Here is a 21052-nt window from a genome sequence, read left to right as displayed (position 1 = left end):
AATTAAATCATTCCCTGTATGCTTAAGAACCAGGATTATCAGTAGAGAAGAAAAAGTATGTAAATATGATACAGAAGAGATTAAGTAAAAGCTCTAGGTGTACTTAGTCATCCAGTTGTGTCCAGCTATTTGTGACCTCATGTAGCCCACCAGGCTCCTCTCTGTCCATGGGGATTCTCCAGGCAAGAATATTGGAGTGAGTTGCCATGCCCTCCTCCAGGGGATCTTCCCAACCCAGGGATCAAACCCAGGTCTTCCACATTGCAGGGAGATTCTCTACCATCTAAGCCACCAGGGAAGCCCAAGAATATTGGAGTGGGTAGCCTTTCCCTTCTCTATACCCCCCAAATGAAGAATAAATATGGAAGCATGAAAATGAACTCATGAAGTATTTATCTCGTATATAAAAATACATACTTCACACATATGTAAACTCACATATACATATATATACAAACACACACACAATTTATAATAAAATTTATCCACTGAAAAGATCCAGAAATAATAACTAAGCAAGTAGTAGCAATGATCATTTCCAGCACCAGATTGTGGTCTCGAAACACACTTTGTCACTAGAAGAAACCCAGACTTCTTAGAGAAATGACTGATTTTAGGACTGAGGCAGAAAATGCATGAGATGACCCTGGAGTATTGTGTAATACTAGATCACTTTCAAAGAAGACTAGCATCATGTCAAAGATCTAAGGACTCAAAATGCTCATGTTTAAAGGCTCCCATGTCCAAAGATGGGAATACTGAGCCTCAATAATGGTACTAATTAAAATGAATTTAGACTCATTAAATGTGCTTGAATCAATCAATTCACAATGATTTTAAGAAAAGAAATTGAAGGATGACTAAAAGTTGGTAAAGAAATTATTTTTCCTACCTTATCTATATGAACTGTACCACTGGGTAAGTAATAGTAGATGAGGGGAAGTACTGCCTCACAAAAGCATTCTAACAAATGAAGAAGAAATGAGAAGTAGAAACCATCATTGTGCTACTCTGAGTGAATAAATGGCTGCTAAGATCATAAAGAGACAAACCAGCAAACATTTTGTCAAACACTAACATTCAGAAAACTAAGATCATGGCATCCGGTCCCATCACTTCATGGGAAATAGATGGGGAAACAGTGGAAACAGTGTCAGACTTTATTTTTGGGGGCTCCAAAATCACTGCAGATGGTGACTGCAGCCATGAAATTAAAAGACGCTTATTCCTTGGAAGAAAAGTTATGACCGACCTAGATAGCATATTCAAAAGCAGACATTACTTTGCCAACAAAGGTCTGTCTAGTCAAGAATATGATTTTTCCAGTGGTCATGCATGGATGTGAGAGTTGGACTATAAAGAAAGCTGAGCACAGAAGAACTGATGCTTTTGAACTGTGGTGTTGGAGAAGACCCTTGAGAGTCCCTTGGACTACAAGGAGATCCAACCAGTCCATCCTAAAGGAGATCAGTCCTGGGTGTTCATTGGAGGGACTGATGTTGAAGCTGAAACTCCAATACTTTGGCCACCTGATGCAAAGAGCTGACTCATCTGAAAAGACTCTGATGCTGGGAAAGATTGAGGACAGGAGGAGAAGGGGACGACAGGATGAGATGGTTGGATGGCATCACCGACTCAATGGACGTGGGTTTGGGTGGACTCCGGGAGTTGGTGGAGGCCTGGCGTGCTGCGGTTCATGGGGTCGCAAAGAGTTGGATGTGACTGAGCGACTGAACTGAACTGAACTTTTGTCTTGCCAAAGGGACTGAACCTGAATTTGATACAGTATCAGAAGCCAACTGCTCTTTTTCAGGAAATACAGAGGTTTGAGGAATATGTTCACCTGCACCAATAGCACACAATCAGCAAAAGACAAACTGCAGAAAATAACTGGCATGCTTTCTTCAACAAAGAAATCATATAAAGAAGGGGGGGAAAAAAAGAAAAAAAATCATATAAACTGTAAAGAAATGAAAGGGATGGAGGAAGAATCTTATAAACTATATAAAATTTTTTTAATGAGACTAAAGTATAATGTTATGGGTTATACATTGTATCAAATGTATACACATTTGATAAAACCATAAAAATGCAAAAAAGTTAAAATAATTAGTTTATAGTGATTCAGATGAGCTACACAGAAGGGGTTCTGATATACATGACAAACTTCTCTATCCTGATCTAGGTCTTCCCTTTATCCTGCCACTAGCCACTTCCTCATTTGTATCTCAATATAGCATCTCGATTGCAGAGTTAATTCAAACTAATTCAAGCATCTTTTAAGAGCTATTTGATTGCATACAACAAATATGTAAAGAGAAGTTTTCAGAATGGATTTGCAGTTACCTAAAAATTTATCCATTGATTCACATATCCGATTTTGATTGACAATGCTCTCATTTGAAAATTTCATTGGTTTTCTTGGTATGAAAGTGCTATTTCTTTTACGGTTAGTTAATTTTGAAGAGACACTGATTTTATCTTTTATAGTTTTTGGTCTGTGGTTTTGTTTAGAGAAACTGATGTGGCCAACAGATAAATTATCATCTGAGGATGAAAAATCATCAATAGTCTGAGAGTTACAATCTTCATCTGTTGCACACCGTTGGTTTGCTTTCTTCATTGTTTTTGGAAAAGTGTAAAGTTCCCTTTTATTTTCCTTTTTTCTCTTAAACCTCAGAGAACTAGTAGCTCTTTGCTTTCTTACTCTTGACTTGCAGAAAACTTCAATGTCATCAGATTCATCACTAATATCACTACTACCTTTTCTTTTTGTATTAGATTTTAGGGTCTCAATCTCAAGATTTAATTGTTTTGAAATTAGCCCATTTCCTCTGACATTGGTCTTTGTATCATCACCATTATTTTTTATATTTACAGCATTTTCTGATTCAGAATCTTCAGATCCATCCACAGGTGGCTTAAACCTTATATTCTTCTTAAGCAATCTCTGAGTTGTACACTGTGTGGGAAAGATGATATCACTATCTTCTGACTCTGTGACATTCTGTAAAATGCAATGGTGGTCAACTGTGTTTTTAAAGTTCTTCTCATCATCAGATTCAGAAGGAATATTCTCTTCTAAACTTTTCTCACTTTTATCTAAAACACATTTTCCATTTGGATTTAGGACATTAGCTAATTTCTGATGTTTCAAAGTACCAAGAGAGTCTTGGCTCTTCTGACAACCAGCATTTTTGGCTTCTGTGGAAAAGCATGTGGGCTGTTCATCAGAACTTTCATTGTCAGAGGCAATATTTTCATCACCATCCTCAACTGTTTCACATTTTGTCTCAAATAATTTAGAGAAACCACACTGGAGTAGGCTAAGCTGCCCAGGAGAAACTGAAGCTTTCCTTGAGTCAGATGCTTTGTTTTTAGCAGTCTTTGTTACTGAGTTGCTCACTGATTCATCTTCACTAAAATCACTGCAGAGATCACACGCTGCTTCCGCTAGCTGTTCTGGACCTCTGTGTTCCGGACCGCCAGGCTCCCTCGCCTGTAGAAGAGGCAATGACAGAAACATTAGAAAATGTCAGAATAATGACATCAAATCTATTACACTGCAAGGGAATTAAATTTGGGCAGATAATTTATATACAAGTATATCACTTGGTTTTTTCTAAAAGTAAAACATGTGGTAAACAAATATAAAGGATTTAATATTACAGTCTGGTATACTCTTTTCAAGTTGAATAACTTTCCGAATAACTAAAAGTTAAAACTAGAATATAAAGTGGTCAAATTATTCACAAGAAAAACACAGAGCAGAACTGTTAGCTTCTAAGATGCAGAGATTGAATCTGGCCTTAAAGTGAAAAGCACGTAACCTGTTGCTTACTACAGTCCAGCTGATACTTTCAACCATGCTTTAAAAACAAAACAAATGTGCAGGAGTTAAAGAATTCCCAACTAGAAAATATTTCTAGTTCATTAAAAATAAGATTGGACAGGATCTTGACCACCATAAATAAATAAAATATTGAAGCTATTTTGAAGTAAAATTTATTACAAATTTCAGCCTAATATTTATTTTTTTCACATCAATTAGAGCTAAATATATTCTTCAGTTTCTGTAAACTGAGGTTTTATTAGTGAAAGATTTGGGGAAAGTATTATCTGATAATCTGGTAATATTTCTGCCAACATTTGATATTCATGTATTTCTATAAATTAAAAAAAAAAATCACCACATAATGGGTGATATAAATTTACAGGAGTGTTACAAATTAACAGCTAACACTGCATATAGTTATCATAGTTACATAATACACTGCTGTATCATACGGATATTATATCATAACAGCTAGTTATCATGTAGCCCACTATATCTTTGGGCTACTATAAATTTAGAGTTAAATTCTTAAAAGAAAAAAGGCAAAAATAGCAACAGCAGTTAAAATTTTATACATATTCTTTACTTTTAAAAAGGCTTTATGATGACAACATAAATTTCTGTAGAATGTGAGATGACAAACTACCAAAACTGTCACAAGACAAAGGACTTAAATATCTGCTTGAGTCAGAGAATGAGTTTGATGTCTGGATTTAATAATATTAAATATATACTGATTGTGATTTTTCCATTTAATTTGTTGCTTATGTGAGACTGGTTACCTACACAGTGCATTTATTTCTGAATTTGTAGTTTGGTATAGTTAAAATTCCAGTTTGGATGTAAACACCTGAAGATTGCTCCTGAATTTTTTTAATGATATGAAATATTAGCCTAAATTATTAACTTTACTGACAGTCCTCTAACTTTGTGTCCCTGACTTTTTAAAAAATCCATTTTCTTTACACATTGAAAAATGAAGGAAAAAGAAAAGAAAGTTAAAATCATTATGTACATGTTTCCCAGGAGCTCTAGATTAAAAAATTGCTTACTGTTTCTAGTTTGTGTACTGGAGTTTCCTCGTTCAACCACGTTGTAGCTGTCATGATCCCAGCTTCCACCTTGCCTTCTCTCTACAAAAAATGCAAATCACTGTTTAAAATATATAAAGTAGAAACAACCAGATAAACTACAGCAATGGCATGATAAAACTTAAGAGTTAGGAAAACTGAACACAAGGAATTCCCTGGCAGTTTAGTGGAGAAGGGAACGGCTAACCACTCCAGCATTCTTGCCTGAAGAATTCCACCGACAGAGGAGCCTGGCGGGCTACAGTCCATTGGTTAGCAAAGAGTAAGACATGACTGAGCAACTTTCACTTTCTCAGTGGTTAAGACTCTCTCTGCAATTTCACTGCTGTGGGCCTGGGTTCAATCCCTATCTGGGAAACTAAGATCCCTCAAACCACATGGGGTGGCAAAAAAACAAATAAGTAAGTAACCTGAGTACAGCTTGCTTTAACTCTCTAATGCTATTTTTCAATTTGCTAATTCAGGAATTCATATATATATATATATATATTTTAAAATGCTTATAATTCTTAAGATAGTATAGAGGCACTGTGGAAATCTGCTGGGCCCATAAAAAACTCATTCTTATCATAAGCTTACTTTTTCAGATAGAAAATTAATATCATTTTTCAGCAAACTCCACTAAAAGCCCTAGTAGGGAGGGAAGGTGAAAAAAATATTAATAATTTACCCAGTAGTGATAGCCTATAATAACCATGTCTATATGATAACTACATAACTTGGTACGTAATATAATATTTATATAATATTTATTTATATAAATATTATATAACATTGCAATAACTCTAAAGATACATTATCATAGAAAATACTGGGTATTGGGAACTTGATATTTTAGCTTATGTTGCTAGTGTGCTTATATTTCATATTCATTAAAATGCTTATTGATTTCTTCAGTGAAGCAGATATGAAAATGAAAATATCCATCTTATATAAAACTGAAAAAAATCTTAATATTCTAAGAGGCTAGCTACATCTTTTAGGAAAAGTATGCTTTTACAGCTTTTGGTATATCATTTAGCAGAGATATTTAATGGCCTAGATTCCAGAATACTAAATTCTTCTTCAAAAGGAAATACATCAATTTCTCTTTTCAAGTCTATCTCTTGGTAGACAAGGGGAAATAACATTATCATTACCAGAGTTACAAATATCAAATTTATGAATACACCAGTGTTCATAATTTACCAAAGATATGGTTCCGGTTACCTGGTACCCAAGGCAACAAGTGAGAATCTCTCCTACTGAATTTGAAAGAATGACAGAGTTCTTGAATAAGATCTTTTCTACCAAAGCCCAGAGGCTGTCACGTTAAGGGAGTGAGGAGCCTCCTTCCTAGTACTCCTTTTTTTCTCTTCAACAGAAGTCAAATATGATAGGTGTAACTGACAGCACCAGAATTCTTCAAGCTGTCAGAACCCCTCAGTGACAGGTATATGGCAACTCCAGTCTTCTGCTGCTTAGTCCAAACACCCTGGTGTACATGCATGTAAAGGCACTTCAGTCATCTCTGACTCTTTGGGACCCTATGGGCAGTAGCCCACCAGGCTTCTCTGTCTAAGAGCTTCTGCAGGCAAGAATACTGGAGTGGACTAACATGCCCTCCTCCAAGGGATCTTCCTGACCGAGGGATCGAAATAGCATCTCTTGGTGTCTCTTGAAATGACAGGCAGATTTTCAGCACCAGGGCCACATGGGAAGCCCATAAATACCCTGGGTCAGTTCAGTTCAGTCGCTCAGCCGTGTCCAACTCCTTGTGACCCCATGAATCACAGCACACCAGGCCTCCCTGTCCATCACCAACTTCCGGAGTTAACTCATGTCCATCAAGTCAGTGATGCCATCCAGCCATCTCATCCTCGGTCATCCCTTTCTCCTCCTGCCCCCAATCCCTCCCAGTATTAGGGCCTTTTCCAGAGAGTCAACTCTTCGCATGAGGTGGCCAAAGTATTGGAGTTTCAGCTTCAGCATCAGTCCTTCCAATGAACACCCAGGACTGATCTCCTTTAGGATGGACTGGTTGGATCTCCTTGCAGTCCAAGGGACTTTCAAGAGTCTTCTCCAACACCACAGTTCAAAAGCATCAATTCTTCGGGGCTCAGCTTTCTTCACTGTCTAACTATCACATCCATCACATGACCACTGGAAAAACCATAGCCTTGACTAGATGAAACTTTGTTGGCAAGGTAATGTCTCTGCTTTTGAATATGCTATCTAGGTTGGTCATAACTTTCCTTCCAAGGAGTAAGCGTCTTTTAATTTCATGGCTGCAGTCACCATCTGCAGTGATTTTGGAGCCACCAAAAATAAAGTCAGCCACTATTTTCACTGTTTCCCCATCTATCTGGCATGAAGTGATGGGACCAGATGCCATGATCTTCGTTTTCTGAATGTTGAGCTTTAAGCTAACTTTTTCACTCTCCTCTTTCACTTTCATCAAGAGGTTTTCTTTTAGTTCCTCTTCACTTTCTGCCATAAGGGTGGTGTCATCTGCATATCTGAGGTTATTGATATTTCTCCTGGCAATCTTGATTCCAGCTTGTGCTTCTTCCAGCCCAGCGTTTCTCATGATGTACTCTGCATAGAAGTTAAATAAGCAGGGTGACAATATACAGCCCTGATGTACTCCTTTTCCTATTTGGAACCAGTCTGTTGTTCCTTGTTCAGTTCTAACTGTTGCTTCCTGACCTGCATATAGGTTTCTCAAGAGGCAGGTCAGGTGGTCTGGTATTCCCATCTCTCTCAGAATTTTCCAGTTTATTGTGGTCCACACAGTAAAAGGTTTTGGCATAGTCAATAAAGCAGAAATAGATGTTTTTCTGGAACTCTCTTGCTTTTTCCATGAAACAGCAGATGTTGGCAATTTGATCTCTGATTCCTCTGCCTTTTCTAAAACCAGCTTGAACATCTGGAAGTTCACGGTTCACGTACTGCTGAAGTCTGGCTTGGAGAATTTGGAGCATTACTTTACTAGTGTGTGAGATGAGTGCAATTGTGCAGTAGTTTGAGCATTCTTTGGCATTGCCTTTCTTTGGAATTGGAATGAAAACTGACCTTTTCCAGTCCTGTGGCCACTGCTGAGTTTTCCAAATTTGCTGGCATATAGAATGCAGCACTTTCACAGCATCATCTTTCAGGATTTGAAATAGCTCAACTGGAATTCCATCACCTCCACTAGCTTTGTTCATAGTGATGCTTTCTAAGGCCCACTAGACTTCACATTCCAGGATGTCTGGCTTTAGGTGAGTGATCACACCATCATGATTATCTGGGTCGTGAAGTGCCGGGAGCCACCACGGGAGATCCCACCCATGACAAAAGTCATGTGGAAGAGAACTGTTAAGCAAGGCTTTAGAACTCAACGGGCTCCCTAGGCTTTCTTGAGCATCTACCCCAAAACCAAAATCTGTCTGTTTTACTATTTCATGACTTTCACCAACTCCTCTGACATTAACAGGGGGCTTTTCTTGACCACCTTTTTCTGGAGAAAATTAACTTAGGGCTATAGCTAATAAGTCTCCTGGACATGAGAGGAATATTTCCAATCAAACCCCCTCTGTTAGCATTTTAGCTTGGTTGGCAGATATATCCAGACTCTTGCAAGTACGCATATGATTATTTACATCCTCCCAACTGTGAGAGGCATGGAAAGCCTAAAACATACAGCCTTTCAAAGAGTTAAAAGTTATTAGAGTAGTGCTAATATAGGATTTCATTATTGGGCCAATGCTTGTTGCTAAGTTCCCATATCTCTTATCCACTGTGAACCTGGGAGTGCATTAGTTAACATAGTTGGAAAGTAAAAAAAAACAAGTGTAGCCTTGAAATTAACCACATCAGACTTTTGAGCTAATTGGTTCTTTCTTGTAACTCACTGCACCTTTGCTTCCTGAGAATTTTACTCTGTTTAATACTTTTTGAGGCTGACATAGATTAGAAATATAAGAAAAAACATTTCAAGAGAAAATAAGTTTTCTGGTTGAGAAGTCTTTATCAAAAGAGGGTCATAAAATGTTCACAGGCCTCCAAGGCCAAAAGATAATGTACATGACATTGTTTTTGCAAAAGGTTTGCAAAAATAATCCTGGTTTCGATAAAGACAAAACAGATGTAATGTTTGGGGAGACTCTGTATGGCTTTGCATCTTTCATTTCCCTCTATGTATAAGATAAGGTATAAAACTACCTTTTAATAATAAAGCTATTGGGCCTCGCTTAAAGAAGCTTGGTCACCCCGTGTTTTTCTTTTTTTCTCTCTTACTTTCTTTTTCAGGCTGATCCCTTGGAGCATAGAGGCTCCCTGCGTTCACTTATCTGCCCGGGTTTCTAAGACCTGAACGGGAAGATGCTCTGCGTCTTCACTCCCTCGGGAGACCGGGAAGGCACCTGTGGCCTCCGTAAACAGGGCAAACTTCTTGTCTCAAAATTTTATTGGCTTTCTATGTAAACCAAAAAATATCAGCCTCTTTCTCTCCTCTATTTTCTTATCTACAATATTCTTTCCTTATCTCTCTCTAAATCATCCGCAGACGCCATTCTTCCTTCAGGTTTCCCTAGATCCTGCGGCGGCTGGACCCCGGCAGTGAAGCTCTTTTTGTACAGTTCTTCTGTGTATCCTTGCCACCTCTTCTTAATATCTTCTGCTTCTGTTAGGTCTATACCATTTCTGTCCTTTATCGAGCCCATCTTTGCATGAAATGATCCCTTGGTATCTCTAATTTTCTTGAGGAGATCTCTAGTCTTTCCCATTCTGTTGTTTTCCTCTATTTCTTTGCATTGATCGCTGAGGAAGGCTTTCTTATCTCTCCTTGCTATTCTTTGGAACTCTACATTCAGATGCTTATATCTTTCCTTTTTTCCTTTGCTTTTTGCTTCTCTTCTTTTCACAGCTATTTGTAAGGCCACCTCAGACAGCTATTTTGCTTTTTTGCATTTCTTTTCCATGGGGATGGTCTTGATCCCTGTCTCCTGTACAATGTCATGAACCTCATTCCATAGTTCATCAGGCACTCTGTCTATCAGACCTAGTCCCTTAAATCTATTTCTCACTTCCACTGTAGAATCATAAGGGATTTGATTTAGGTCATACCTGAATGGTCTAGAGGTTTTCCCCACCTTCAATTTAAGCCTGAATTTGGCAATAAGGAGTTCATGATCTGAGCCACAGTCAGCTCCTGGTCTTGTTTTTGCTGACTGTATAGAGTCATCCTTAATTGCTTTTTCTACATACCTTATATCTACTGCATCAGCAGATCCTGTCTGTACCTCAGGGTACACACCACTATCCTCTGGCCCAAACCACCAACTCTTGGCTAGATTGTTGCAGTATCTCCCTACCTGGCTTCTTGCTTCTGTTCTTATACTTCTATAGTCCAATTCTTAATCTTTAGAATAAACAGTATAGATTACACTATGTCATTCTGCTATTCAGAACTCCAATTGCTTTTGTTCTCACTCAAAGTCAAAGCCAAAGTTCCTACAGGATCCAGCTTCCTGTCATCTCACTGGCCCCATCTTTGGCTCTCTTGTTTACTACACTCTGGCTACTTTGGCTTCCTTGCCATTTTGAAATCATGCTGAGCATGCTCCTCTCTGAGGGTCTTTGCACTGTTTTTCTGTCTAAAACACTTCTTCCTTGTCTCTTCAAAGAGTCAAATGCAATCTCACAGTGAATGCTTCCTTGACTACTCCATCTAAAATTGTAATGCTCTTTCCTTGGCAGTCTCCCCACTTTGTTTCCTGGCTCTATTTTTTTTTTTTTTTTTAGATATACTTTACATATTACAGCATGTACATTTAAGGTCTACAAGGTATTAATTTCATATGTTTATATATTGTAATGGGGGGCTTCTCAAGTGGCTTAGTGGTAAAGAATTCGCCTAGCAACGCAGGAAATGCAAGAGACATGGGTTTGATCCTTGGGTCAGGAAGATCCCCTGGAGTAGGAAATGGCAACCCAGGGACAAAGGAGCCCAGTGGGCTACAGTCCACTGAGCCACAAAGAGTCAGACGTGACTTGAGTACACATGCACATATGCTGTAATATGATTACCATCACAGCTTTAGCTAACACCTCTAATGTATCATATAATATCATTTTTTTCATGTGCTGAGAACAATTAAGATCTGGTCCTTAGGCAGTTTTGGGGTATATAACATAGTATTATTGACAATACTCACCATGCTGTGTATTACATCTCTAGAATTTATTCATCTTCTACTTGCTCTATATTTATCTTTAGAATCTGTCATCATGATATACTAAATTCAGTTATTTTTTCTCTTTATTATTTGTTTCTCCCAAATAGAATGTAAATTTTTGTACATAGGACTTTTAATCTATTTTATTAATTTCTGTACGCCTAGATCTATGATCCAGAGAAAGCAACGGTACCCCACTCCAGTACTCTTGCCTGGCAAATCCTATGGATGGAAGAACCTGGTGGGCTGCAGTCCATGGGGTCGCTTAAAGTCAGATACGACTGAGTGACTTCACTTTCACTTTTCACTTTCATGCACTGGAGAAGGAAATGGCAACCCACTCCTGTGTTCTTGCCTGGAGAATCCCAGGGACGGGGGAGCCTGGTGGGCTGCTGTCTATGGGTTCGCACAGAGTTGGACACGACTGAAGTGACTTAGCAGCAGCAGCAGCAGCAGCTCTATGATCAGAGAAGGCAATGGCACCCCACTCCAGTATTCCTGCCTGGAAAATCCCATGGACGGAGGAGCCTGGTAGGCTGCAAGTCCATGGGGTCATGAAGAGTCGGACACGACTGAGCAACTTCACTTTCACTTTTTACTTTCCTGCATTGGAAAAGGAAATGGCAACCCACTCCAGTGTTCTTGCCTGGAGAATCCCAGCGATGGGGGAACCTGGTGGGCTGCTGTCTATGGGTTCGCACATAGTCGGACACAACTGAAGTGACTTAGCAGCAGCAGCAGCAGCAGCTCTATGATGTATAATACTGGACATTTCACACATACTCAATATTTGTGAAATTAGTTATCAATATATATATTTTAAAGGGAAACCATTAAAAGAAAGTCAATGTCAAATAGAACTAAAATGCCCAGAAATCATCATAGTAAAAGCACTCTATAAACTCAAATTTCTATATCTTAAAATATTTAAACAGGGATTTTTCTACAACCTTGAAAAATTAAAAATGTATCACAGGAAGTAAAACACTTCTTTTACTTTATGATATATGCTTCCCTTATATAGGGCTTGGACTAATAGTATTTAAAAATGTAATCTGGCCAAAAGCACAACATGAATCTACTAAATTCTGACTGATAACAAATGAGCAATTTTAATTCAAAATTTAATTTAATAATTGAATGCCAATGAGATTCCTAGAGAGAAGTTAAGCATATTCTCCCATAAACAAAATATAAGATTATGGAGGGTCCTGTCATTAATAAACAATCCTGGAGGAAAAATAACATATATTGAGGACAACCTGAGAATAAGAGAACTTTCTGTCTAATAACCTGTCAAATGCAATATCTTACATAACAGTTTTTTAACAGAGGAACAGCGGCTATGCTGATTAAAAACAGAGAACAAAACTATTTGATATATAGCAGAAAACAGGAAGGCTGAGCACAAAGACTTGATGTTTTGTAACTGCGGTGCTGGAAAAGACTCTTGAGGGTTCCTTGGACAGCAAGGAGATCCAATCAGTCAATCCTAAAGAAAATCAACCCTGAACATTCATTGGAAGGACTGACGCTGAAGCTGAATCTTCAATACTCTGTCCATCTGACATGAAGAGCCAACTCACTGGAAAAGACCCTGATGCGAGAGAAGACTGAGGGCAAGAGGAGAAGGAGACGGCAGAAGATGACATGGCACGACCAACTCAATGGACAAGATTTGAGCAAATTCCAGGAGATAGTGAAGGATAGTAAAAGATAAATGAAAGCTAGTAAAAAATGATGCTGTGAAAGTGCTGCACTCAATATGCTAGCAAATTTAGAAAACTCAGCAGTGGCCACAGGATGGAAGAAGTCAGTTTTCATTCCAATCCCAAAGAAAGGCAATACCAAAGAATGCTCAAACTACCACATAACTGCACTCATCTCACATGTTAGCAAAGTAATGCTTAAAATTCTCCAAGCCAGGCTTCAACAGTATATGAACCGTGAACTTCCAGATGTTCAAGCTGGATTTAGGAGAGGCAGAGGAACCAGAGATCAAATTGCGAAAATCCAATGGATCATCAGAAAAGCAAGAAAGTTCCAGGAAAACATCTACTTCTGTTTTATTGACAATGCCAAAGCCTTTGCCTGTGTGGATCACAACAAACTGTGGAAAATTCTTCTAGAGATGGAAATACCAGACCACCTTACCTGCCTCTTGAGAAATCTGTATGCCGGTCAGGAAGCAACAGTTAGAACTGGACATGGAACAACGGACTGGTTCCAAATAGGAAAGGAGTATGTCACCCTGCTTATTTAATTTATAGGTAGAGTACATCATGAGAAATGCTGGGCTGGATGAAGCACAAGCTGGAATCAAGATTGCCAGGAGAATAACCTGGCAATATCAATATCCTAATAATCAGTATCAATAACCTTAGATATGCAGATAACATCACCCTTATGGCAGAAAGTGAAGAAGAACTAAAGAGCCTCTTGATGAAAGTGAAAGAGGAGAGTGAAACAGTTGGCTTAAAGCTCAACATTCAGAAAACCAAGATCATGGCATCTGGCCCCATCATTTCATGGCAAATAGATGGGGAAACAGTGGAAACAGTGAGAGACTTTATTTCTGGGGCTCCAAAATCACTGTAGATGGTGACTGCAGCCATGAAATTAAAAGATGCTTGCTCCTTGGAAGAGGACCTTTTCTTGGAAGAAAAGTTATAACCAACCTAGACATCATATTAAAAAGCAGAGACATTAGTTTGCCAACAAAGGTTCGTCTAGTCAAGGCTATAGTTTTTCCAGTAGTCATGTATGGATGTGAGAGTTGACTATAAAGAAAGCTGAGGGCCGAAGAATTGACGCTTTTGAATTGTGGAGTTGGAGAAGACTCTTGAGAGTCCCTTGGACAGCAAAGAGATTCAACCAGTCTAACCTAAAGGAAATCAGTCCTGAATATTCATGGAAGGACTGATGCTGAAGCTGACACTCTAATACTTTGGTCACCTAATACGAAGAACTGACTCACTGGAAAAGATCCTGATGCTGGGAAAGATTGAAGCCAGGAGGAGGAAGGGGTGACAGAGGATGAGATGGTTGGATGGCATCACTGACTCAATGGGCATGAGTCTGAGTAAACTCTGCAAGTTGGTGATAGACAGGGAGGCCTGGCATGCTGCAGTCCATGGGGTCACAAAGAGTCGGACATGACTGAGTGAGTGAACTGAACTGAGTGAAGGACAGGGACGCATGGCATACTGCAGTCCATGGGGTTGCAGAGCCAGGCAGGACTTAGCGACTGAACAACAACAGAAAACAGGAAAAGTAATATAATATGAATATATTTTACAGATACTGATCTCAAATTAGAAACACAAATGTACATATGTTGCGCAGTACTCTGTGATGGAGGTACGATCTGAGGGGGACCTGAAGGATAGACAAAGTTATTGATTAGAGAAGAGGAATCAAGAAGTCCATGAAAGAACCAGCATATACGAAACAAGAAAAGGGGGAACCTTAAATGGGTCACTCAATTCAGAATCAAATAATTACTATAAAATAAAACTCAGCAGTACACATCAGACATTGTATAACAGCTGTAATATTCACGACATACAAATCATACATACCTTCCTCTTCTCCATCCATTGGTGATCACATTTGAACCTCAACCGAACTGACTTAACATATGCTCACCAATGTTACGTGTACATTATATAAATGTTCTCTTCCATATCCCATAAACATGGTCTAAACTCTTTAAGGACAGAGACTAATAGCTCCTTGAACTGTTTTTATGGTACTATTAAATAAATGAAGTACATTAAGGTTTTACTACAAAGTCCTGGAAGTTAAGGGAAATATCCTTAAGTTTTTCAAGGCTCAGTTTCCTCAGCTTTATGATGAAGGGATTGAAAAAAAATGATAGCCCAAGATTTCACAATACTCATATCAATATTAACTAAAACATAGGCTAATATTCTCAGTATTCTAGTATATTAAAGAATTTAAAAGTTTTTTTAAAGGATATAAATATCCTGTTAAGAATAAGAAATATCTGTATCCTGAGGATGAACACAACTGGGAGAGTTTGAAATATTGGTGTGTAATTTTTACTGGGAGAAAAAGAAAGTCTCCACAAGACATGAGAGTGCATCTCAGGGAGTATTTGGTAACTTTTAATCAAAACACATTTTATATTTTTGTTTACTTAGGAAAGTCTCTTTTTTTAGTTCCTGACTTCAACAGCTGTTTTCCAAATGATAAATTTCTCTTTACCAGTCTGAAAATGGCCTTGGAAGGTCATACCACCTTGTATATGTATCTGAATTTAACTATGCATGGGGAAAATCTTAGATTAGAGGTATAATAATTCATTTCCAATTTCTCTAAAAGTAGAAATTCTAAATATAGGACTTTTTTATGAAGAAAACCAAAAATTTCTCTGAAAAGGCACCAGCAATTTTCCTGAGGTAGAAAACCATACTGAAAATATTGAAAAGATCAAAGAAAAGTTTCACACCTCCAGGATGTCCCTTGTAAGACAAGACCCTTGGGACCTCAGTTTGAAGAGATTATAGACCCCAAAAAGTTCTCCTCGATGCTCTTTTGATCCTTGAACTGCTTCAAAATATCGCTTGGCATTTTCACTTCCAACCACCACACAGTGAAGTTGCTATAACAGAAAAAACACAAGATATTTTTGAAGTGTTTGCTCCAACAATATGTCAGAATTTCCTGGCATTCCCTGTATATACACAGCTTTAGCTCGAGCAGGCAGAATCTCCGTAGGGAGGAAATTTTATTTTAATTTCCCTGGCAGATGTTGCCATTATGGTGAAATAATCTGTCCAGTCTTATTAAAGAACAAAATCTTACATTTCCTATTTTATCTGTTTTCTAACAACTGACTCAAGATTATTTCTCTATGGCCTAGCCACTTGATGTAAAATGTAAAAGGCACACATTTGAAAACACTTTTCTCCTTTGTAGACTCTTACTTCAATAGAAACTACTAAAACTGGAAAACAGTCCCTACATCACCAAAGTTAAATTATAATCTAAAGTAGTTATACGATAACCACGTTGGTATCAAACTAATTGTGGCCATGGTTACACTGTCAACTAACAGCAAAAATCCAACCATTGTTTAAAGACACTGCATCCCTGAAACAATGGTGAATTCAGCAAGAACACTGACATGGAACCCTTAAGGACATACACCACTTTAGTATCAATGTAATGTGTCTCCTAACTGATTATTTTACTGTATATAACTAAATACACTTCGATTAATCCCATGTACACTCTAACATTTCTTAAAAGAAACAAAGAGTGAAAAATAACCTCAATCTATTGCTGATGGAAGGATTAGTAAGAAGGGATACTTTGTGATTTTCACCAGACTGATTTGTACTATCAGTTCAGTTCAGTCGCTCTGTCGTGTCCCACTCTTTGCAAGCCCGTGAACCGCGCATGCGAGGCACTATAATTCATTGTTTTAGGGGCTTCCTTGGTGGCTCAGTGTAAAGAATTCACCTGCCAAGGTAGGAGATGCGGGTTTGATCCCTAAATTAGAAGTTCCCCTGGAGAAGGAAATAGCAACCCAGCTCCAGTATTCTTGGTATTCCCTGGTGGCTCAGACAGTAAAGAATCTGCCTGCAATGTAGGACACCTGGGTTCGACCCTTGGCTTGGGAAGATCCCCTGGAGAAGGGAATAACTACCCATTCTAGCATCCTTGGAGCTTCCCCAGGGGTTCAGTGGTAAAGAATTCACCTGCCAATGCAGGCAATGCAGGAGACTCAGGTTTGATCCCTGGGTTGGGAAGATCCCCTGGAGGAGGAAATGGCAACCAACTCCAGTCCTCTTGCCTGGAGAATTCCATGGACAGAGGAACATGGCCAGCTACAGTCTACGGAGTCACAAAGAGTCAGACATAACTTAGCAACTGAACAACCACCACCAGTATTCTTGCCTGAGAAATCCCATGCACAGAGGAACCCGGTGGGCTAGAGCCCAGGGGGTCGTAAAGGAGCCAGAGCCTGAATGACAACAGCCAAAGCTGCTTTAGGTAATTAAAATTATTCTTACTAATAGCAGCTTCTATTTATTGGATGTATGTGCAGCATTTTTATATTCTCATTTAATTCCTACAATCCTACATTATCTTCTCCCTTCTAGAAATAAACGAACTTAAATTTGGAGAAATCAAGTGTCTTTCTCACAGCTGCCCCACTAGGAAGCATCACTTGTAGAATTTATACCTGAGTTTGGCTGAACACAAAATTTATACTTGTATCAATTTCTCATCGCCAGATGTCCCTCTTAAAACAAGACCCTTGGGACCTAAATTTGAGTAAGTTATGGATCAATACACTGATTTGTTTTATATGTGTCTCCAAAATACAGGTTATAGTCCTGGAAATACATAATCACAACAGCAACTGATTTACTTGATGGACCGGTTACTGATGATTTTACCCTTGCTACTGACACTTCCTTAAACACTTCCTTAAAGTCTGTGTTGTCAGACTGTTGTAATTTGTAGGCATTCATCTGAATCTCTGTCTCCTACCAAAGCTTTATCACAAAATTTATAAAAGACACATTATTTTGTACTTAAAATTTAAGTTTTCCAAAGTGGCCCAAGTAAAACTGAAGGCCAGATGCATCCATCTCTAGGGTAACTATAACAAAACCATTGTTACAAATCAAGAGAGTAAGGGGGAAAATATCAGTATTTGGAAAATGTAGTTTCTAACTTAAGAAAAAACTCATGCAAGGCTATGAAATGCTTAGATTTCTTTACAATATACAAGATATGCAAGAAGTAAAAATGGACTATTCACCATGTTAAAGAGTACATGACCCCATCCTCCATCTTCAAGGCCAGTAATGAGGCATCTTCACATCATTCTCTCTGACCCTCTGTTTCTGTCATCATGTTGCCGCCTTCCTTCCTTTTTCTGACCCTACTGCTACCCCCTCCCTTTATAAGGACCCTTGTGATTACACTGGGCCCACCCACATAGTCCAGGTGTGTTCAGGGAATTAGGATGCAGGTATATGTGGAGGACCATTACTCAGCCCACCACAGTAAGGAGGTGCAATAAGCATGATGACAGCTTACCAAAATGAGACAGAAGGCCCCTTGAAGGGGTTCTCAGTGGTAAAAAAAATGAGTCTGAACATAAAAACAATTCATGATATTCAGTGTGTTCCTAAAATTTGTTACTAAAATACTAGCCCATGAGTCCACACAGATTAAATCAATGGAAGAGAAAGGAAGGCTCTCTTTTTGGTAGAATGCCAACAAATATAAAAGAAGTAATAATAAGTAGAAAAATCACCATCTGACAAACCATCCCAGTGGTAGCTGATTCAGGCAGGAATCACCAATGAACACTAAAGCTGATGAGGAACAGGGTACAGTTGTCCCTCAGCCCTTGGTATGGTTCCAGGACCCCCATGTGTATCAGAACCATGCATGCTCAAGCTGCTTGTATGAAATGGCATCGTATCTGCATATAAGCTAAGCATTACCTTCCTATATGCTTTAAATCATCTCTAGATTACTTATAACACCCAATACAATGTAAACTCTGTGTGCTATGCTGTGCTGGGCTGAGTCGCTCAGTCGTGTCTGAGTCTTTGCAACCCCACGGACTGTAGCTTGCCAGGCTCCTGTGTCCATGGGGATTCTCCAGGCAAGAATACTGGAGTGGGTTGTCATGCCCTCCTTCAGGTATCTTCCCAACCCAGGGATCGAACCCAGGTCTCCCACACTGCAGGTGGATTCTTTACCATCTGAGCCACCAGGGAAGCCCAATACTGGGGTGGGTAGCCCATTCCTGCTCCAGGGAATCCTCCTGACCCAGAAATCAAACCGGGGTCTGCTGCATTGCAGGCAGATTCTTTACCAGCTGAGCTACTAGGGAAGCCCAAACTCTGTATAAATACATGTAAATACAATGGACAGGGAAGCCTGGTGCAGTCCACGGCGTCGCAAAGAGTCGGACACAACTGAGCAACTAAACTGAACAACATAAATGCTATGCAAATAGCTAGCACAGGGCGAATTCAAGTGTCACTTTAATCCACAGTTGTTTGAACCTGTGAAAGAAGAACCATGGAAACAGAGGGCTGACTATATTGGCATGGTCTCTGATGATCTTCTCATAATATATATATCAACTTACAAATGAAAAAAGTGGTAAGTCTGCAGCGGAGAAAGCTGGTAGACACAAACTTGACAGGTGATCAAGATTAATATCACTGGCAGGTCAGGTCATCTAGGCACTGGGTGCCTTCTTTCAATGCGATCAAAAGAGCACAGCACTCTTTCTGTGCCATTCTTGTGAAATCTGCTTGTCTTGAGTTGGGACATGAGGGGACAGCAAATGGACATGCTGAGAGAAAGTATACACAAGGAAAGGCTTTACTTTTTAAAACTGTCAAGGTCATGAAAGACCAGGAAAACCTGCGTAACTTAAGGTTGAAGAAAACTTAGAAGACACAAAGAGAAATGTAATTATGATCCTGGATTGGATTCCGAGCCAGAAGGAGAAAGGAGACATTGCCAGGAAAGCTGATGAAATCTGCATGGGTTCTATGAATTATAAGGTAATGCTGTAAGTGTTAGTTTCTTGATTTGGATACCTACATTTTTGAGAAGAGAGTAGGGGATGAAGGAGAAGTGAGCTACAGAAAAATATGTAAAACTGAGTGTTTATAATGCATAAAGCTATTTTTATATGTACATATAAACAGAGAGAAATATTGAGAATGTAGAGGTGATAAGTTTACAACTTGCAAATGGTTCAGAAAAAGAATAAAGATCATGGCTGAGTGAGAGAAAGAAAAAGCAAATGTGGTAAAATGTTAACAACTGGAGAAGTTGGGTGAACTTAATTGGGAGCTCTCTGTGCTGTTCTTGCAACTCTTTTGTAAATACATATTTACTTCTAAATAAATTACATATACATGAAAGATGAATTTCTGAATGTCAAACTAGATTATATGCAATGCTCCAAACCAGAAGGAGCACAGTCACTGTATCACTGTGTAAGTGTTTTCTTTTTTTTAAGTATAAAATACCTGAAGACTTTTATTGTAAACAAATGTAAACAAAAACATCAAAGGGCAAGTCTCCCTGAACAATACAGATAATCCCTTATCAGTCTAATCAATACTGTAATATTTAGGTTTATCCTTCCTAGAGATTTTTCAATGCAGTTAGAGCTATTTTTATATACATAAAATTTTTTGTATATTTATGTAAATTTTTATATACATAAATAGTTTTATAAACCAACACAATTGGTATACATGTTCTGCAAGTTACTTTAAATGTCTTAAAGACTGTGTCACATAGGTACATCTGTTCTATAATCTTCTAAAAAATTTTTTGCTGTTCCAAGGTATTCCATAATGTGGTATATCAGAATCGATGTTATTCTGTTACTGTTGTACATTTAGGCTGTTCTTTTTTTCCATTTTTCAAACAAATACAATTCTGAACAGAAATCCTTGTCATTCTTCACTGTGCATATGTGAGAATATTTCTACAAGGTAAATATGGAGAAAGTGCATTTAAAAATGCTGTTAAATTAACTTCTAAAATAAATGCTCACTGTATTCCAAAAACACTAAATGAGCATCTCTTTAAAAGTATCTTCACCAATAACAAGCAACATTAATCTCCCCAGCTCCCTAAAAGATACCTCACATAACAAAAAGTCTTTTGCAGAACGTGCAGAATGCAATCTTATTTTTTTATTTCTCGATTATAAGTGCGGTTAAGCATCTTTTCATATGCATTATGTATACATTAGTATTTTTTCTTCACTAAAATGTCTAATCATAGTCTTTTTATTGATTTGTAGGAGTTCTTTATATATTATAGATGCTAATCCTTTGTTTACTGTATTTATGGCAAATATTTCCTCCTGTCTGTCCTTTAATTTGGCTTGT

At 38.4% G+C, this 21052-nt stretch overlaps 1 protein-coding gene across 1 annotated transcript in view; it reads right to left on the bottom strand.

The window, feature by feature from the left end:
* The window catches only part of ERCC6L2 (ERCC excision repair 6 like 2), a 149600-nt gene that overhangs the window by 32195 nt on the left and 96353 nt on the right, over positions 1-21052 (bottom strand). Inside the window, exons 14-16 of the mRNA XM_052645131.1 lie at positions 15601-15753; positions 4888-4968; positions 2347-3499 (exon numbers count right to left, since the gene is read on the bottom strand). Coding sequence (XP_052501091.1) covers positions 2347-3499; positions 4888-4968; positions 15601-15753 — 1387 coding nt within the window. The remainder of the gene's footprint in view (positions 1-2346; positions 3500-4887; positions 4969-15600; positions 15754-21052) is intronic.

This window comes from Budorcas taxicolor, chromosome 8 (genome assembly GCF_023091745.1).
Source record: "Budorcas taxicolor isolate Tak-1 chromosome 8, Takin1.1, whole genome shotgun sequence".
Lineage (NCBI taxonomy): Eukaryota > Metazoa > Chordata > Mammalia > Artiodactyla > Bovidae > Budorcas > Budorcas taxicolor.
Note: the sequence above shows the minus strand (reverse complement) of the source record. Positions and strands in the feature narration are given on the sequence as shown.